Source organism: Lepisosteus oculatus, chromosome 9 (assembly GCF_040954835.1).
Source record: "Lepisosteus oculatus isolate fLepOcu1 chromosome 9, fLepOcu1.hap2, whole genome shotgun sequence".
Lineage (NCBI taxonomy): Eukaryota > Metazoa > Chordata > Actinopteri > Semionotiformes > Lepisosteidae > Lepisosteus > Lepisosteus oculatus.
The window spans coordinates 9615668-9635411 of NC_090704.1; the positions used below are offsets into that span (position 1 = coordinate 9615668).

At 36.4% G+C, this 19744-nt stretch overlaps 1 protein-coding gene across 4 annotated transcripts; it reads right to left on the reverse strand.

Annotated features, from left to right (window-relative positions):
- Positions 1 to 382: 382 nt before the first annotated feature.
- Positions 383 to 19300, reverse strand: ptbp2a (polypyrimidine tract binding protein 2a). Of its 4 annotated transcripts, none has more exons than XM_015355602.2 (15): positions 19192 to 19300; positions 17927 to 17957; positions 11196 to 11271; positions 10238 to 10410; positions 9761 to 9904; positions 8989 to 9153; positions 8682 to 8792; positions 8237 to 8432; positions 7692 to 7769; positions 7187 to 7302; positions 5602 to 5635; positions 5112 to 5204; positions 4346 to 4562; positions 4182 to 4259; positions 383 to 3759 (listed from the first exon to the last, which is right to left on the reverse strand). In XM_015355602.2, the coding sequence occupies exons 1-15, from the start codon at positions 19197 to 19199 to the stop codon at positions 3630 to 3632; spliced, it is 1650 nt and encodes a 549-aa protein (XP_015211088.1). In that variant the 5' UTR covers positions 19200 to 19300; the 3' UTR covers positions 383 to 3629. The 4 variants fall into 4 exon arrangements, with proteins under 4 accessions (XP_015211088.1, XP_015211086.1, XP_006634947.1 ...); XM_015355600.2 differs by having other exon boundaries at positions 7187 to 7317; positions 8225 to 8432; XM_006634884.3 differs by having other exon boundaries at positions 7187 to 7317; positions 19192 to 19276.
- Positions 19301 to 19744: the final 444 nt, after the last annotated feature.

The window sequence follows — 19744 nt, forward strand, 5'->3', positions numbered from 1 at the left end:
AGAGAAAAGATTTAGTAGAAAAGGGCTCTATAGCAGATAGAAGGTGAAAGATGAATTTGCAGTAAAGAAGCATGAAACCCTGAAAGATTGATTAGTATAAACATCTACGGAGACAGAACAAAGAGTTAAAAATCAGAAAGGGCAGATTTGTTTCGCAGCAGAGTACAATACAGGGTGGGAAACAGGTTTTTAAGATTCGACAGTGGGGTTTTTGTTGGTTCATTTCTTATTTGGCTTTCTTTTCCCGATTAGGATTCCGAAATGTAAAAGCTTTCAAATAACTGCATTTTCCCACCCTGACAAAGATCATGACATCAGAAGCATAGTGAGGTGAAATACAAGAGAAGAGAGAGAGGCAGAATAGAGACAGAAGAGGTGAATATAGAGCTACAGAAGTGTTTATTGAGCATGCTACAGAGGTAAGCAGAGTACACGCAGGGTGAAATTAACACAACCATCAAACCTCCCGACTTGTTAGAAAATTAATTTTTAATTGTGCCGCTCCCAAACTATACTGAATTTTACATTTCTAAAGATGTAAAAACTCAACTAATATAGAAAATATACATGATTTTTTAAACATAGACCACAGAATCTATTTTTTAACTAAGAACATCTATTGGGGGGTGGGGGGGGGGGGATTGAGGGGAAAGGATTTTCAACATCTGATGGTGATCACAGGTGAGCTCATGTAGTAAATATCCTTGAAGGATTCATATGTAGATTCTGAGGCATGTTTGTTATAAAGTCTGGATTTTAAAATACAAAAAATTTCATAGGTTCATTAAAACTGAATATTACAATGCAAGGAAAATTAAGACTAAAGGCACATAAACTTTGGTCCCACCAGGCTGTCCTCTTCAAACAAAAACTGTCACTGTTACTGTAGGCTGACTGCACAGCTCACTTCTGTTAGCTTTTTATAATGCATGCAACAGCAGTTTGTCCCAGAACTAACTAGACCAGTCAGTACATGCTCAGAAATCCACAGTCATTTTAAATCCTCAAATATAAACTAAACATGGTAAAATATAAATGCACATAAGTAAGGTCAAAAAACAACTACAAAGTATATTTAGTCATAACACTTACACTAAATTCCTCAACAGTGTATAACAGACATTTTAGATGGTTTTACCGAGTTTCAGATAAGATTAAAGCTTTATCTTTGGCTGTCTGGATAAAGCAAGTTAATAGTGAAACAAATGCAAAATGATCATTTTTAGCCAAGGCTGGGGCGAGGACTTTTTATCTGTATATATTGTTTCCCATAAAATTGAGATATTGATAAATTTGTTCTTTCACTTTAGCAAATTGTCAGTAAAGCCAGTGGGGGATTATAGTGAAACCAAACATACAAACTGGACTAGAGAACGAAACTTAATTAACAGTTCCAATGCTTCTGAAAAACCACATACCCTTGTGATTAGAAACTGATTGGTACCATGTCCCACAAGCTACTGTAGGTGAAACTGTCAGTATTCCGACAACATCTGTTGGGTTTCTAAAGTTAGGATTCCAAAGAATTAGTAGAAAAAATGTTAATCACAGCTATGGGCGCACTCAGGATGTGTTGAGGATAAAGAAAGGGTTGTCAAAGTCTCTCCAAACTGATCCTCGAGTAAAATGAACTAATGCATCAGTTCTGTTTGAATGTGTGCATGGTTAGGGAGCTCACCTGGCAGACTTATCTGTACAACTGCTGGCTACTGGTCCAAATTTAATCTGTTTATAAAATATTGAGATTTCAGGTAAAGATTAATCACACATTGTATGGATAATTCACTAATCTCACCTTTTACATTACACCTGTCACGCAAAAAATTAAGCAATAGCCAATCAAAAGTAATAAAAATTAAGTAACAGAGTGGTTCCAGTTAAAAAAAACTGGAGGTTGTATGCTTTCTTCCCACACATATGCAATTAATATCTGCTCCACTGGCACTGTATTAATTTATTTTAGTTAAAACAAAATAAGTAACTTGATAAAAAGAAGAGAGTAAAACAGTAAATTCAATGTTATTTTGTAGGCCTATTGATGAAATAAGTCATGTTATTTCTTAAGGACAAAATACTGCATAAATTCAAAGTATGCTACTGTAGAATGTTTAGAAAATTCCATCAAAAGAAATCAACACAAAAAGGGTGTACATATTCTGTGAAATACCAGTATCCAATTATATGAACATCAGTGTCATACTTAAATCATTGTCAAGTCTTTATCTTTTGGGATCCTGGTGCAAACCACTGGTCATATGGAAGATATGGAAGCAGAAATGTATTTAATTAAATTTTAAAGCCTTCCATGCTTATTTCATGACTTCTGACTGTGTGGGGCAAAATTCTATTTTATGGGAACAATATACATGAAATAACATGGGAAAGCACAATACAGGGGCTAGTGACAGTTTTCTAGGTCACGTAATATCTTGCTCTTTTAATGTGCTGATTAATGACACCATTATACAAGAGGGAACAATACTCAACTTAAATTCAATAAGACAATACTTTTAAGCAACAAGTGTTTCTTCCCCATTTTAAAGACATCACCCCAAAAAGAATATACTTTTCTTTAACACATTCAAGAGCCACAACTATTTTTTTTTTTTAATCAGGACTGCCTTGGAATGGCAATTCTGTTATATACAACCAAAACTACTAAACTTATTACAACTGCAACATATTACTATTCTTCTGGCTTGGTAAGCCATCCATCCAACTTCCATATAATTTGCTTTAATAATATCCCTGCATTAGGCAAATACTTTTAGGCAAACTAAAACCCTATCTGCCAGAGATAACAAATGTCTATGTTGGTAATGTACTCTTATTTGGGCTTCTTTATGCTCTGTTTGATTTAATCTGCTCCACATCTAACTAACCCAAATGTATTTGAATTAAGATGTCAGATTTGTGACTGCCTTTTGTGAGGGGAAAAAATAAATGATGCACTGGCCTGGATATCGATAATGATCAAAAAGGAAATGTACTGACAATTTACTGATTAATCAATACATCACCCCAGCCTCAATCTTAGCAGAACGATGTCCTTTGTTCACCTTAGGTCTTACAAAAACTCTGAATCTTAACTAATAAAATAAAATGTAATTTTCAACTAAAGGAAGGAAATCTGCAGAAATTAATAAGTCACAGCTAGTAAGGACTACACTTTGAGGGGTAGAGAACTCCACAAACTGTACAAATACATACAGAAATACCTATTTTTACATCTCTGCTTCTTACACCATCAGAACCAATGTGCCTAAATAGTCAACTGTAATGGATCATGTAAATGTACTGATGTAAAAGTGTTGATACTATTTTGTCAAGTAAGGCACATATCTTGTCATCTAATCAAATTATAATAAAAAGAGGAATTTACTTACTTCCTTCTTATGATGAAATGGAAAAACGTTAATGGCTTGCCTAACATATAAATGGGGTGGGGAAAGTCTTCAAAGCAGACTAGTAGACTCTGCTGTGTAATGTTTCTTTTCTGATAATCCATCATATTCTTAAAGGAATGATTGATAAAATTTAAAATGTCAAACTGTGGTCCCCAGTGTCCGGAAACAGTCAATAGGTAACGCTTCTAAAGAGCGTAAACACATTTTATCCTGCGAGCATGTTCAAATTGTTGATTTAGAGAAGGAGACTCTCAGGTGATGATTATCTCCCATGTTGTAATTGTGAAGGTCAATCAAGGCCTGAATTGCTTCTTCAACAGTTGCCATCTGCAGCAGTGCCATTTTGTGATCCCTGTAAAAAGGAATAGTTTTCAAAAAATGCATGACTTTAAAGCCTACATGCCAGTTTTTAAAGAAATTCATTAATGGTAATTAACGTTTTCGTTAATGGTAAATGCAGCAAAATAATGCTAAACTGGACAAATGTTTTGGTAGTATATTTTATCATAAAATAAACTTTAATTAACCCATCTAATGTGCAAAATATAAATTTAACACTTAAATAAGGATTTGCATGGTTAAAATAGCTTTTTAACTAAGTGAAAACAAAGTACTTTTAAAAATAATTTATAAGGCATCTGGTTACATTGTAAAAACAAAATAGATGTTGAGCTAAAACTCATACAAGTCAATAAGCTTTTAAAAGGAAACTTCCCCCACATATAAGCAAGTTAAGGGACCTGAAAATCGATAAAATTAAGATAAGAATCTTACTGGAAAAACTTGAAGGCTTTCACAGTGCCACCGGAGTTTGAGAACAGTACTCTGAGGTCCTCTTCGGTTATGTCTTGTCTGTAAATGGGGAAAAAAAGCTCAGGTTACCTTTCAGCTGTAAAATTATCAACCCAAAAAATGGGACAGTTATTTTATTTACTTACGGGATGTTTGACAGATGAAGGGTTGCTGAAGGAGGAAATATATTCTGGAAGTTCTTTGACCCAGGCTTCTTGAAACGATGTAATGGCGAGTTGGTGAAATCCTTTGTGAGCCCTTGATCATCAAGCCCCTCTCTTGGCAGCTGTACAGTCTGATGTTTAGATAAGGTCACTCGAATGATCTTCCCATACATCTTCTGGCCATTCAGATGACTCATCGCTAAGAAATACAAGGACAGGAAACTTTCAACTGAAATAAGGAATTGTGGAATAAGGAAAGTATTGGGGGGAAATGGATTTCAAAAACACATTAATCTAGACTAAAAAATGCCTACTATGAAATTATAGTTTCCTATAAACTTGGGGGCTTACAACCGTAATACTTCATTTTTCAACACGTCCCAAAAAAACAAATCCATCCATTTTCAGTGCCATATTTTCGCAGGAATCAAGAGAAAAAAAGGTTTATTGGACATGTTTCGTTGTCTTTTGTAAAATTTGGCAAGAAGGCATTTCTGATCTGAAAGCTATGGATGCCATTTTCAATCATGAATGGAAATGAAAGTATATGCCATCCCCTTATTATTCTTAATTGTGGTAAGAACTAACGCATGGTGGAAAACTAGTTAATACACTTCAGATCTAAGAAACGTTTGCAGACATGGCCATATTTTTTCTCGGGTGGATGACAACCTTCAATTTAGGCTTAGAATCATTGGTAATCCTACAAAAAAATCTTAATCTTAAAATCCTAAAAATCAAATCTTACCAAGCTGAGCTTGATTTGCATCTGCCATTTGTATCAGAGCACTGTCTTTCTTATTGTAAAGTATCTTCACGCGCTGAGCATCACCATAAACACCTTTTCAGAGTGAAAAGCAGTCAGGGGGAAAAGAAATTAATTAGAAGTTAAGAGAACAGTTAACATTTCAGAAACTGATATATAGACATCAAAGTGAAAAGATAGCACATTCGTCCAAATGAATAAATAAATCAAGATTTGAATAGAGATTTGAAGAGAACATTCTGATACACCCTCCAAAACAAGCTTTGTGAAATGATAAAAAATACATGCAAAATAATTTAACCATGCATTAACATAAACTTTCTATGGAGAGAAACTTTAAAGCCAAAGAGAGAAGTAAAAAAAAAAAGATACTACAACTGTAAGCCAAAATGCTAGGTATAAATCAGAATTCAAAAGATGAAAAACATTTAAAAAAATAATAAAAAAAAGTAGAGTGCTAACAATAACATACCGAAGAGGGTAAACAGACTTTGGGGCGTAACCATCTTTAGAAGGAGAGAAGAGCAAGCAGCGTAAGACAGGAAGAGAGAAGAGTCGAGGAAGAGCGGAGATGAACAGATCATCCATAACGAAGGGTGGTTTCCCGTAGAATGGTGAGGTGGTCATGGATCATGGTTCAAGGCAGTTAATTGGGGCAAGTTGGTCCGAGGAACATTTTGTTCAAGCACAAAGCATGAACAGGAGGGAGGGGGGACAGGTAATGAAGAGGGGAGGAGGCAGGGGAACAAAGGGCAAACAGAGGGCAAGAGAAAGAAAGGAGGGGAAAGGAATGGAAAGGGGAAGGGGGGTAGCAATGCAGAATAAAACAAGGAGTAGGGGAACAAAAATAAAATATAGGTCAGTACATAGGAAATGCAGGAGTTTGGTCAGAAAATGGCTGGTTTATGTTTTTTACAAGAAAATAATTGTGCCAAATGTAGTCACCCATGACAAACGTGGGCAAAGTACATTCATATCAAAGAATAATTACAGCATATAACAATGAGGAAAAAAGGGGCATGCAAAAGAATCTGACGTTTTAATAGCTTAAGCATGGCAAAGTATGAAATGCAGGCAAACTGTTAAAGAAGGTGCACTGGTTCAATCGGTTTTAGCATGCAAGTGTAGAAATGAAAACCACCTTGCAAAGTTATGGTACTACACAAAGCACATCATGTTATATCCACAAACTCACAAAGAGTTTGGGAAAATCATGGCAAATTTAAATTGATATACCCCTAAGTGGGGTAACGCTCCCACATTTCATACCAGCGTTCATAGCAACAGAAAACAGTAGAGAAAGTCAGGAGAGAAAAGGCAAACGAGAGCTTAGAGAGAAAAGACCAAGAATTAACGAGTATCAGTTGACAAAAAAAGGAGTACAGAAGGATGAGTTTAGAAGACAGTGGCCAAAATCTGCAAAGAAAATACTGCTAAGAGACTGGAAAGTGCCCCTCATCAATTCTCTTGGGAGAGAACCTTGAAAGAAAGAGGTATTTCAATAGAATTTCCACAAAGCCAAGATTTAACAAATATGACATATGTAAGCACAAATACAAAGGCAAACAAAATAGTTTAGAAAATAAAACAATGAACAACAAGAGCTACAATCAACTATATTTTTGTTATACGTTAAGTGGGTGTAATATATTGTTGAATAAGCCGAGACCTGCTTAGGTGATTCCAAAGAAGCAAAGCCCCTTATGTCAGAAGCACTTTTGGGAAATGTGCTACACATAATATTAATGCAGTTACATCACAGAATCTGTAAATATATATAATTATGGACAAGAACTCTTATCTCTTCAAGTGTTAAAAAAAACACCTATATTAGCTAACGTATATTTGATTTTCAGGATGAAGAGTTAATGCTACAAATAAGACTAAAACCCAAATAGATGTCAGATTTGTTCACCTCATTTGAAATACTACACACTATATCAAGACCGCACAGACGATGGCAAAAGAGCAACACAATAAAAAGCACAATATGCAATGGTCACCTCACTCAACAGAAAGGGAACGCAGTCGGCTGGGGAAAGCAGTGGATTACTGACCTCCTCATTGAGATTGCTGACCAGGAGCACGCTGCTGGTGCCCGAGACCCCAGACAGCGCTACCCGCCCTGCGGCTGCGGCTGCAGCTGCTGCTGCACTCAGAGGACTGAGAGCCCCTGGAAAGGCAAGCCCTGGTTAGAAGAAACATTCGTCGGACGCTGGGTACTTGAACCAGAAGCCTTGGAGCTTTCCTTTATCTAGCCACGCAAGCTTCACACATAAAGCTCAGGACTTCTAATCAAGATTACCATGGTCTCTGCACAGGAATATAACATGGCACATGTGCCATAGGGTAAGTTACTTTACAGCTTGTCTAATCTTGCATGCAGTTAATTTATAAACGTTCTAAAGAAAAACATTTTTTTAATTGTCTCAAACCTAAGATGTATGCTGAAAACAGCAGTGGTGTTCTTTTGCAACAATTACTGCATAAACAAGCCAATCTGCTTAAGCTACCTCAGTGAACACAAACAGCCTGAACAGACCATAATGAAAGTACATGTACCTCCACCCTGGGCAAAACCAAGAGAGGATGGAAACCCTCCACCGCCAGAATAGGGAGATACCATTCCAGAAGGAGTACCTAAGGAAAATTTGTACATTAAATTCTTTTAACAGACAATGCCATTAAATCTACAACAATATACTGTGAGAAAGCAGTTCACCAACCAAGGATAATTTTCAATCAGTGCTACACTATGTTCCCCCAAAGACTCCTTAAATGCTTACCCAATTACCCTTATCACTTTGTTGGCATGTGAGAAGCAAGATTTAAATCAACCCAAATTCCATTATATTCTCATTCCTTCTTTCTGCCCACTGGCAAACATTTAACAATGTTTACAACACAAACATGTCATTTTACATCGGGCAAAGTGTGATCAGATCTTTGTGGTCAAAGGCACACAACTGAAAACAACTAAGTATATCAAAAGTTGCATCTGTCAGAAGGGCCACGAAAAGGGAAAGGCATTGTTGTGCAACTTCCTGACCCATATCCCCCACCCCTTTTAAAGTTTGGAACAAAGTTTATTATACCTTGACTCTTACCAAGCAGCGAGGAATCCTTATTAAATGCAGCAGCTACAGAAGGGTCCATGCTGGGCTGACCATCTCCAGCTGGAAGCTCGGGACGGGTGTAGTCACGGCTCTTGTCGTTGTTGTATTTAACATTTAAATTGACCAGTTTAGAAAAGTCAATGCGTAGAGTGCAGCAGGCATTATAAATATTCTGACCATCCAGAGCCTTGAGAACAGAAGGAATAATCAGTATTTTTCATATTCCCCAAAAAGACTAATGACTTAAAGCAAGTACATACTATTGATCTTAAATCAAAAACAATTGTAACAATACAAAAATAAAGGTTCTTAAAGCCATTGACCATGCTGGATCAAGTCAATTTTGCATTTTAAAGATAACATAACTTGCTAGTCTCTTTCGACATGCACACCAACTGTTTGAACATAAAAATAGCCATTTTCTGTCTTCACTCACCAATTTGGCTTGCTGGGCATTCACTGGGTCATTAAACTGAAGTAAAGCTTGAAACTGATTGTTCTTTGTGAATGTAATGATCTTCATAACAGTTCCAAATTTTGAAAATATCTGTCAATTGAAACAGGTCTGGTTAGAAAAGCTACATTTAATGACACCTCTGATTCACTCTTGTGCTTAAAGAACAAGACATAAAAAATGGTACCTGTGCTTGGGATCTAAGAACACTGCCTGAAATAAAATTTAATGTCAAGTTAAAAATAACCACAAACCAGACAAAAGTTAAGAGTATAAAATACCAACTTACCTGCTGAAGAACATCCAGTGTAACAGGGTAAAACATATTGTCAATGATTATTCTGAGCACTGGACTTGGAGCTGGTGTTAATGCACTCTCACTTGCTGTAGTCCCTGATGTTGGGGTACTGGCTGCCTGGACAGCAGTTACAGCTTGAAGAACTGCTTGCGCACGCTACAATGAAAATTGAATGGACTTCAAAATGCCAACATCTAAAAACTTTTGAAAAGGTTTTCAATACAAGTCTCCAAAATACACCCGTGTCCATTCACTTATTCTTAACCACTTTGTCCAATACAGACGATTGGAGCACAACAGGGTTGCAGCGAAACAAAGGGCAGACAAAACACAAGACAGGCTACACTTTGGAAGGGACGGCAGTCCATTGCAGGGTTAGCACACACATATTGAGGAAACTATTTGCAAATAAGTTCTATTATATTCTATCCAGGTTTACATGTGAAAGGTGTCGAATTGGCAACAAACATTCGTTAATTTTTAATTGTAACACTTTCCTCAGTATTTTGTCATTGCATCAAATGTAAACAGTTCTTTCACTTTTAAGCTCATTATGTACATTTAACAGATATAACAGTCTTGAAGACGCTACCGTGAAAATGTATCAGTCATGACGCAAGCGGGATTAACACAATTCACCAATCTTAAGAAACCATTATAAATACGACATTCCTTAATTAGGTTACAACACCAGTTTGAGGTCTTTTTAGATGCAGGTGGAGTTAGCTGTCCTAGTCATTTTTAGCAATCTAGCAGAACATACCTGGTTAAGAGCATTGTCAGTCTTTAATTCTTTGTGATTTGAATACTGGATGAAAACGGGCACATTACGAACATGAGGAGTCACAGCTGTGTAATAGTTAACCATTGTAATAGCTGCTTCCTCAGTTCCAAGTTCAAGGAAGGCCTGTTGGGGGAAAATGAAGACATACATGAATATCTAAAATTTAACTCTACAGCTCCAAAAAAAAAAAAAAGCATTTCCTTCTGTTGTCCATTCACTACTTAAAAGATGGCCAAACTTATTTTGAATGTTTAAAGGTCTATTTCAGTTAAATAAAAAATTCTTGCTAATGGCTGACAGTTTCACTCTTTCAGCTAAAGTATTCAGGAGAAAAAAAACAAAATATCAGGACCAAGTAACTTTAAATAATATTATAACACTAACTTGAAACAATACATGTCAGAATCACGAAGATCTGTTTTCCAAAATAATAAAAAACACAAGTGACAAGCACACCTGATTTTTTCCTTTAAGCATGAGAATGTTAGTGACTTTCCCAAACGGTAAACCCAAGGCAATAACTTCTGTCTCTGTAACTTCATTGGGCAGCTTCCTGATGTGGAGAACACGTGAAGGGGGACAATCCATTCTGTCTTCAACTCTTAACTTTTTGCTATCATTTCCATTAGCTGTAAAAAAAAATAATATATTTACATATTAAAAGTCCTTTTCTCATAGAAATCTCATCCATCTTTTCTAAGTTCTGGCTATTCGACAACATTAAAAATCACTTAAGCAAATAAGATGCCGTAAATGCAGGCAAAATTAGTCAAAGGATCTCTTTTGTTTCTCTTTATGATTTATTTTAACATGTGACAACTTGCTATGATCACCTTTAGTAATTTATGAGTAAAGAATAGTTCTGAAATAATTTTTTGTACAAGTAGTATTTCTATTCTTAAAAAAGTATTAGAATATTCAAATCAGAGTATGGAAATTGATGAGAGTTTTTTTTCAAACTTTGCAACAGTCTTGAAATATCCAATATCCTTTTTTAGTGAAAATGCATACAGTTGTCAGAGTATTCCTCCCAAAAATACTACACAAGTTCACTCAAATTTTATAAGAATGACAATGGATCTCCAGGACACAAGTTTTTATTTGGATATGGGAACAATCTCTCATGTCTACGAATTGTTACTAAGACTTTAATGCCACTAAATTATGAAGCATCCTATTCAGTTGGCCCAATTATACTGTTGTTACTGCATGTGACATGTGAAAAACCAAAGTTTAGTAGTGCTTGTTTGAATCTTCTGTCTTTCTTTGAAAAAATCATTTAGCACAGAATTATCATGACGGCCGATAATTAAAGAAGATCACCCAGTCCTCACTATAATGTTGAAGCAAAAAGTACAAAACAAAATTAAGTTCAATTTATTTGGGTCACAAATTTAAATTGATTTACACTCACCCGTTACAACCATGCCACTCATATTAGAGTTGGGGCTGTTGTACAGACTGCTAGACAGTAGCTCGTCTGATCCTCTCTGAAAAAGTAAATAGGAAATCGTAAATATTGAACAGATCTCTTAAGACAGTACACAGATAGAGAGACATAAAACAACACAACCTGTATTGCTCTCTTTTCACTGTTTTAATCTTGTAAGTCTAAGATCTAAAATAACCAGATGGTGTAATTTCATCTGGACCTCATGTTCTCCCTAAAGATTCAGAACAGTCATTGCTTCAGTCAGAAGCTCCTAAGAGCTGTGCTTAAAATGACTGATAGATGGGTGGTCAAACACAAATTGACTACTGAATTGTGTTATCCACTACACTATCTAATGTGACACCTCAGTTTCATCTAAGCGTGCATTCCTGCAAATGTTCTTTATAGGCTTCACTTTTTATGGAAGCAATAAATTAAATGCAAGCCCCAGAAGGTCAGAGCCCACATATAAATTAAATGTCAAAATATAGCTACAATCTAAATCTTACTGGATTTAAGCCAATGTAAGCTGCAGAAAAAAAAATGTTTAACAAGTGAGTCCCCTAACAGCGAATTCATGAAAAATTCTACATTAAATTTAAAAAAGGCAAACTTGAAAGCCAAGAAATTAAATTTTTCATCAATTCAGGAACCTAGAATAAAGCAGGTAAAGTAGTGAAAATCCTGTAACATTGTTAAAATACCTCAACAGAATATTGATTTTATGACTTTAACTCAAGTCAACACTTTCTCCCCAGCAATGATGACCAGTCAGTATTTATTTTAAAATGATATTTTGGCCTAGAGTGGCACACTGCCAGGAGTATTAACTCAATTGCTATGTGAGCAGTCTTTGCATTCCTCTGAAACCAAATCTGTTAACAAGTGCAAAGTTGTTCCTCTACATGCCAAGAATTTGAATTTTAAAAACTGAATTATCAAGTCAAAGAACCACTAGACAAATCAGTCATTAATAGCTTCCACTGCATGAATTATTGAAAAAACTAATTCAAAGTAAAGAAAAGAGCCCATTGACATGAGCTCAACATTATAGAAAACAGCCCATTGGTATGAGCTCCACATTATAGATAGCAGTTCACAGAGGCAAAAGCTTAACTTTGGAATGTAGTGAACAACAAAAATTTTGCTACTGTTGGAATGCCGCATTTTGAGATGTTACATGAAAAGAGCACTTCTGGGAAAAAAAAACTTTTTCAAAATGTCGTAGACTGAAAATAGGGATTTGTAATAGCACGTTTCCGAAAAAAATGTTTTACTGTTCACTTCTTACATCTAAAGACTACAGTACATCCACAGTGAAAAATACCTCAAGCCTGGCTTAGCTTCAGCTTCCTCCTAACCTCATAAAGTGGCATCTATTCAAACGTGCAAACAAAATTAAACCAAGATGCAAGGTTCAAAATCAGATTCACTTTTCTGAGTCCTGGAAAAACATATACACATTCCCTAAAGGATAAAGCAATTGTGTGAGGTGAGTAAAAAAAAAACAAAATTATATTATTTGCCCAAATGACAATGGAATAAAGCAGGTGAAATAGTGAAAATCCTATAACAGTGTCAAAACACGATGAGGAGCAGTAGGCTTATATGCTTTATTCCATACACCTAAAATTGACTTAATCTTTATAGCTTTATATGATGAACAATGGGTAGATATTTAAAAACACAATTGATATTCCTACCCTACACTGACTTTACTATCAACTCAATCTCTTTGTGAGCAGTCTTTCAACACAATCATCAAACATTCTGGCACAGTGCTGTGTGGATATGACAGAGGTAACAAATTAAACACACAGGCCTTCCTGGCATCAGCTGAAACCAAATCTCTTAACAAGTGCAGAACCCTTCTTGCACCTGCCAAAATTAGAGTTTTATGAACTCCTTTAATTAGCCAAGTCAAAGAATCGCAAGACAAATCAGTCATTAATTACTTCCACTGGTAGGTTTGTTCAAGGCAATATCTTCTTGGCAGTAGTAGTTTACTACAATGACCCAAACCCTTCTAATGTATAACCACACAATCAATATACCTATGTGTTAAAAAGTAGCTTTGGAAGAAAATAGAATAGCATTTTTAATGCTATACATGTATTAAAAATATTTGCTGAAGTATTGCATGAAGGCCGATTCTCCCAGAATTTTAATGCATCTCTGTAAAGCTCAGTTCTATCCTTGTATGAACAAAGATGGAAGAAAGACAGACATATGCACAAGAAATGTTACAATCCTTGAACTGAACTTTCAATATGGAACAAAAAAATGCATATAGAGAAACCGTATTGAAAGTCACACCTCAACATTCTCTTAAATATTTTCTGAAATATTATATTGTAATAAAAATGTTGGACTGATCATGATGAAGTGTCTGTACAAATGAGCTGCTTACTATACACTCATAGCTTTATGTGACTGTTTGCATGTGTATGTGATACCTGCTACATTATGCACATGTATTGCACGGATACCTTGCCATAAATACTATACAATACATACAATACGAACTATAACTTTTGAAAAAAACGAAGATGAAAATATACCTTTAGTTTATTTTGTGAAAATTAAAAGACATTATAAAGGGTACAGGTTGAGTCATTCTTGCTGGATTGGATCATTAGTCAGCTTTAGGACTTCTCGAGTAGATCCCAACTTGCTGAGCACTACCAGACTGTGCAAGTATGACCTCATCAGTCTCTTCAGGCCTGTAGGACTTGTTGGGCACCTGTATGGCTTACACGTTTGTCAGCTAGAGCTACAACACTCCCCAAATTTATCTCATCATTCTCCTACAGGGAACATGTGAACTACAGGGCTTAGAACTATTGGACAGCTCTGAGAGATGTTTGGTACCAATCTATGTTGTCCTGGTAAAGAGCCACAGCAATGAACTCAGATGATCAACAGGCAATTCCAGATTCTATATATACAGAGAAAATAATCACCCATATTTATTTTAAAAAACAGCTGCTAACATCACCCTTGATAATATTACATGATGGTTTTATGGCTTTGAATTTTGACATTATGACTCATGCACTTAATTAACAATCATAAAATACAAGACTATACAATTAATGTTCCTAAAACTTTAACAATAAAAACTAAAGCATACAAAAATGATTATTCACCAATGTGAAAAGGCTAAGTAAAATAATATTTTGCCTTGCTTTCATAGCATGTATTATACTGAAAGTTTTGTTGCTTATTTCTACTGTCTTACTTGAGCCATTGGACAGCAGTGACATTAATACTAAGAAATACTGACACTGTGTGCAGTGCCTATCATATCCTGACATAATCCACAATATTAGCCTTGAAAGATACCAGAGTCTGTGCCGTAGCCAAAGAAAGCCATGGCAGAGTAGCAACATAATGTGTGATAAGTGGGAGATTATGTTAGACAGCCAACTGGAAGAAGAATGCTTAAGAAAAATCCTTATGTGATCTGATGAAATGAAAACAGTACATCAATAATCAAAGTATTTTACACTGCTAATTTCTAGGTATTCAATAATTAAACACCAAAAGGTTAATTGCAATGCACATGACTTCTCCCACCACTTTAACACTATGAACTATCAAGGCAGTTTAATTATGAATGACAGTAGGAAATAAGCAGGTAACCAACAACAAAACATTCTGAATCACATAAGGGACGTTCAAGATTAACTGAACCTACAAGTTCATTTTAGTCCATCTGTACTGCAAAATATGATTTAGTGACTGAAAAAAAATCATCCATGGACACAATGATTATCAACCTGTATATTGCTTCTCATACAATTTTAACACAATTAAAACATTTTAATCTTTATAAGCTGCTATAATTTTATCTTCTGCTCTTATTCTTTAAATTATTTCATTATTTTAATAGAAAAACAAGTGGCATTAGTTATGATAAAGAAACCAGAAACCTTAAGAACCAAGAGTTCTTAAGTCCAAAAATATATCTGGAAACAACTCAGAAAATGTATCAATCCCTTTTTATCATAGAAAGAAAACTATTTGTTCTGTATGAGAGATAAAAATGACAATTTTAATGAGCATAATGCATGCAAAAGGATTGATACTGTAATGTGTTTTTGAGAAGAAATAGTTAAAAAAACTACTTAATTATAATTTGGATTTTAAACAAATTTATTACACCAACACCCAATTTGGTAACTAATTGCGTTACTAAGGCATCACTCATTTGTTTTAAAACTTTGAAACTTAAAGATAACAAATCCCTCGACCTATAACAAAATGTTTTAATACTTATAAACATCAGATAAAAATTAGTTTATTTAGATCTCTTACATTGTATCTGCTGTTTCGACAAGGAAAGTCCTGATGTTTTTTAAATTCGATTTCACCAACTTTAAAAAAAGAATTTGCATTTTTAACACTTTAGGTATATTGTGTATTGAACTAGTCAGGATTTCTGGATGGAAATAAAATCCATACCCCTCTTCTGCTAGCAACCCCTCATCTTTGCACTTGTCTTTAGCTACCAAAACACATCCAACCTATGATCCCTCTCTCCTTATATACTGCTGTCTTCAGTGCTCTGCTACCTCTGACTTCATGTTACTTATCTATGTAAATTTCCCTTTTCTCACCCACTAACCTACTTACTCAGTAGTTACTTCTCTACAGTCCTGGCCTGCTCATTTCCCCCCCTTGCATTTCAGTGGTGAAGTCAGACACCCTGAAGCTGCAGGACTACATCATCCATAGCCACCTTCCAGCTCCTCAACACACACCGGTTCAAACTATACCTGCTTGCACTGCTGTACTGACCATGCATCATGTATTCTCATCCTGTAGTTTGCTGAATTATTTTTATGTCCTTCTACACTTTTTTGGCACCTTAACATCTTTTACAGTCTAGTTCTTTTGCATGCAATAAGTTTTTTAAGATGTATTTTTTATTTAATCAGTTTATAGCCAGCTATGTCAACTGAGACAAATTCACATTTACAATACTGATCTGGAGATCAGTTGCTCAGAAGGGCATTCATTTGGGAAACAGGAAGAACATACTCAGGTCAAGACAGCAGGATCCTAACACCTTCTGGTAAGGGGTCCTTCAAGGAATCAGAATAAAGCCCTTAAACAAGACATGATGTTAGATAGCAAAGGAACAAGTAATAGGTTTATTCCATGCTGAAAAAAAAGAAGAAAGAGAACACAACGTTTCAGCCGTGGAGCCTTCTTCAGGTGTGTCACACCTAAAGGACACACCTGAAAAAGGCTCCACGGCCGAAACGTTGTGTTCTCTTTCTTCTTTCTTTCAGCATGGAATAAACCTATTACTTGTTCCTTTGCAGCCTACACATGCTGACGCAGCTACCCATCTGAACTACTATGATGTTAGATATTTTATTTGTATAAGAACCTCACACGTTTAATTGGATAAGTTGTTGCTAAAATGGGAATGCTGTCTTCATCTCTGAATTGCGAATTGAGATTGAGCTTTTTGTGAAAAAAACTGCAGTAATTTTAAAAATTATAATAATAATTAATAATTGCTTACACTTCTGGACACTGCACTCAAAGCGCTTTACGGGTAATGGGGTCTCCCCTCCACCACCACCAATGTGCAGCATCCACCTGCCATAGTGGCAACCATAGTGCACCAGAATGCTCACCACACATCAGCTATTAGTGGGGAGGAGAGCAGAGAGTAATGAAGCCAATTCATAGATGGGGATTATTAGGAGGCCATGATCGGTAAGGGCCAATGGGAAATTTGGCCAGGATGCTGGGGTTACACCCTTACTCTTTTCGAGAAACGCCCTAGGATTTTTAATGACCACAGAGAGTCAGGACCTCGGTTTTACGGCTCATCCGAAGGACGGTACCTGTTTACAGTATAGTGTCCCCATCACTATACCGGGGCAGTAGGACCCACGTGGACCACAGGGTGAGCGCCCCCTGCTGGCCCCACTAACACCTCTTCCAGCAGCAAACTTAAAATTGATTTAACAGAAACAGTGTACGACCAAACCATCGTTTTTGTAATGCTTTGGCGATAAGAGTAAGAAACAGTCAAGACAGAATTACTATTTTTGTTGGGACCAGCTAAATATGAGGTTGTTTTAGAGGACTTTTAAAATAAAAAACGTAAACTTTGATTTCAAATATTCATTGTACACCGAAAAATGTTGTCTACTGTTCTTCATGGGCCTTTAAATTGAAAGTGACATCCTAGATATACTAAGCACAAGAAGCCGAGGCACTTCAATTAAAATCACCTCAGACAACTGTGAGTAGTGAAAACCAAAATAGTAGGAGAGTTACATCTTGAACAAAAGTCTGCTTTTTATAAGTTTATTTTAAGTGCACATCTGTGATGATTTAAGGTTATGTCTTTGTACTCTACGAAATAACCCAAACCTTACAAACCAACTCACCTTGAATTCATTACCTATCCACCTGTCCTGTTCATACAACTCTAAAATAACTAACATAAGCAGTCCTTTCCACATCCAAATTACATTTTAGCCTAAAGGTGAACAGAGGAAAGCATTAGACAAGTGATGCCTCAAACCACTTTCTAATGTTGTGAGAGTTTTTTTTTGTCTTCATGGGGTGCAGGTTATTTGAGCCACTTCTTTGTGAAGATGAGCACTCACATGAAAATAAAGGCCTGGCACAGGTAGTGTAAACATTAAAATCACACGTTTATAACCAACAATAATCCTTACCTTTACGCCAACTGCAACATCAGTGACAATGCTACAACACAGAAAAAGGAGAAAGTCAGTGTTACTGTATGGTACCCAGCAAACAAAGACCCTCCCACGCGACCAACCTGCTTTATCCTAAGAAAACAAAGCATCATCCATTACAACTCAGTTTAGAGACACATCTGGCCAGTGTAACTTAAGCAACCGCCCTGTTTGAATTTGGTCAATGTTATTACAAACGGCACTACAATGTAGTTGTCTGAGACCTCTGGTGTTTTGTTAACGGGCAGTTATTTGCTACAAAAATTACATCCTTTTGTGTTCTTCACCGCAGCCTAGCAATTACAGAGGGAGAGGTTTATGAGCGTCACGACTGCTTAAATGGCGCTGGATACAACCTCAGAAAGGCACTCAAAAGCATTCTTAAAATGTATTATGTACAGAGATCCACTTTTCTCCGAGGAGCACACTTCGACAAAAACAACTCCTCTACAGCGTGAATCAATAGGGCCCTACTCTCAAAGGCATAAACCTGGCTCCACGCCACTGAACAGGCCTGTTTCCATATGGCCTTCGCCTCCAATACCGCGTAACTCATTTCCACATCAGCGTATAATAACGGGGGTCTTTGCAATGTCAGGTTTGATTTGTATTAGAACCAACGTTTAATTTGTATGAAAAAAAGCACATGTAGCACCGCTTATATCACACCATATTTAGATTACAAAGTACAAAGATACGTCTACGTGACTTGACAGGAAAGATGCTCCCCACCGGAAAAAGAAAGAAACTGTAGGTAGGACCAAGTAGAACCCAAGACCTCTTTATTCGTTTGGATTGTGCATCAGAGGTTGTAAAAGTGCGGCAGAAATCCGTAACCTTAGTTTTAAAATAATAAGCACACAAATGATCCCAGTGCTATCCACGACAAGAGACCGCCAGGGCTTTTTCAGCGCTACTTTCTACGAAAGCAGCAATAAACACGCCTTATTTCTCTAACAAAACAAAGAACCATTTTTAACATTTTTCACACTCTGTTGCTTTCAACCCTTACAATTCCCGCTATAACCCAAAGGAGAAAAAAAAGCCCTAACATCAGATAACCAAGAAAAATCACTTCTTTCTCAGCTGGGGTGAAAAAACACACAGACCGTTTGTTAACTGGACACACACGTCCGACTTCTCATTCCCAGTTCATCTTAGTCTCTACTGTATCTTTGCAGTGATCGCTAAGATATGACAATTAAAATGTTTATAATTAACATAACCAAAAAGCACCTTACCCGTCCATTGCCGGATTAGCTATCTCTACGATGTGATCTACAGTACAGCACCTCAGCCAGCTGCACGCAAGTCGACAAAATGGTGGCGGAAACCAGGACGGAAATGGCCGAACATAGCCGAACCTCTGACGGGAACCTGCGCCGAATCGATGGCAGTAAAATAAACCGTCTATGGGAGGTGTACACCACCGGGAGTACAGAGAATCAGTTGTCCCTCTGTTAAAACGTTACAATGTTATTTCTTTCCTCTCCTTTTTCTTCTTCCACTCACCTCTGCTGTTAAACCATAGTCATTCAGTGTATGTGAGCTTGCAGGAGGAACTGAAAACAGCTAATTGTCTAGTTTCATGAAGATTATATTGAAGTTATTTAATTAATGTGTTTTAAACCATATAAAATTGTAGGTACGTACAGTGGGAATATCAGTTGTATAAAAAAATGTTGTACTTGTTATTGCTGACAGGCTGCCAGTTTTGATGGAATGAAGTATGGCCCCAATTTATTGGGAAAGGCTCAAATATCTGTGCATGAAAAATCACCAAATGTATTGCAA

Excerpts from the sequence above, each read along its gene's own strand:
- ptbp2a (XM_015355600.2), bottom strand. Across the intron at positions 11,272-17,926 it reads ATGTTGCAGTTGGCGTAAAG|AGAGGATCAGACGAGCTACT; the intron begins GTAAGGATTATT and ends TTACTTTTTCAG. Across the intron at positions 3,760-4,181 it reads AAAGCCTTCAAGTTTTTCCA|GGATCACAAAATGGCACTGC; the intron begins GTAAGATTCTTA and ends TCCTTTTTACAG.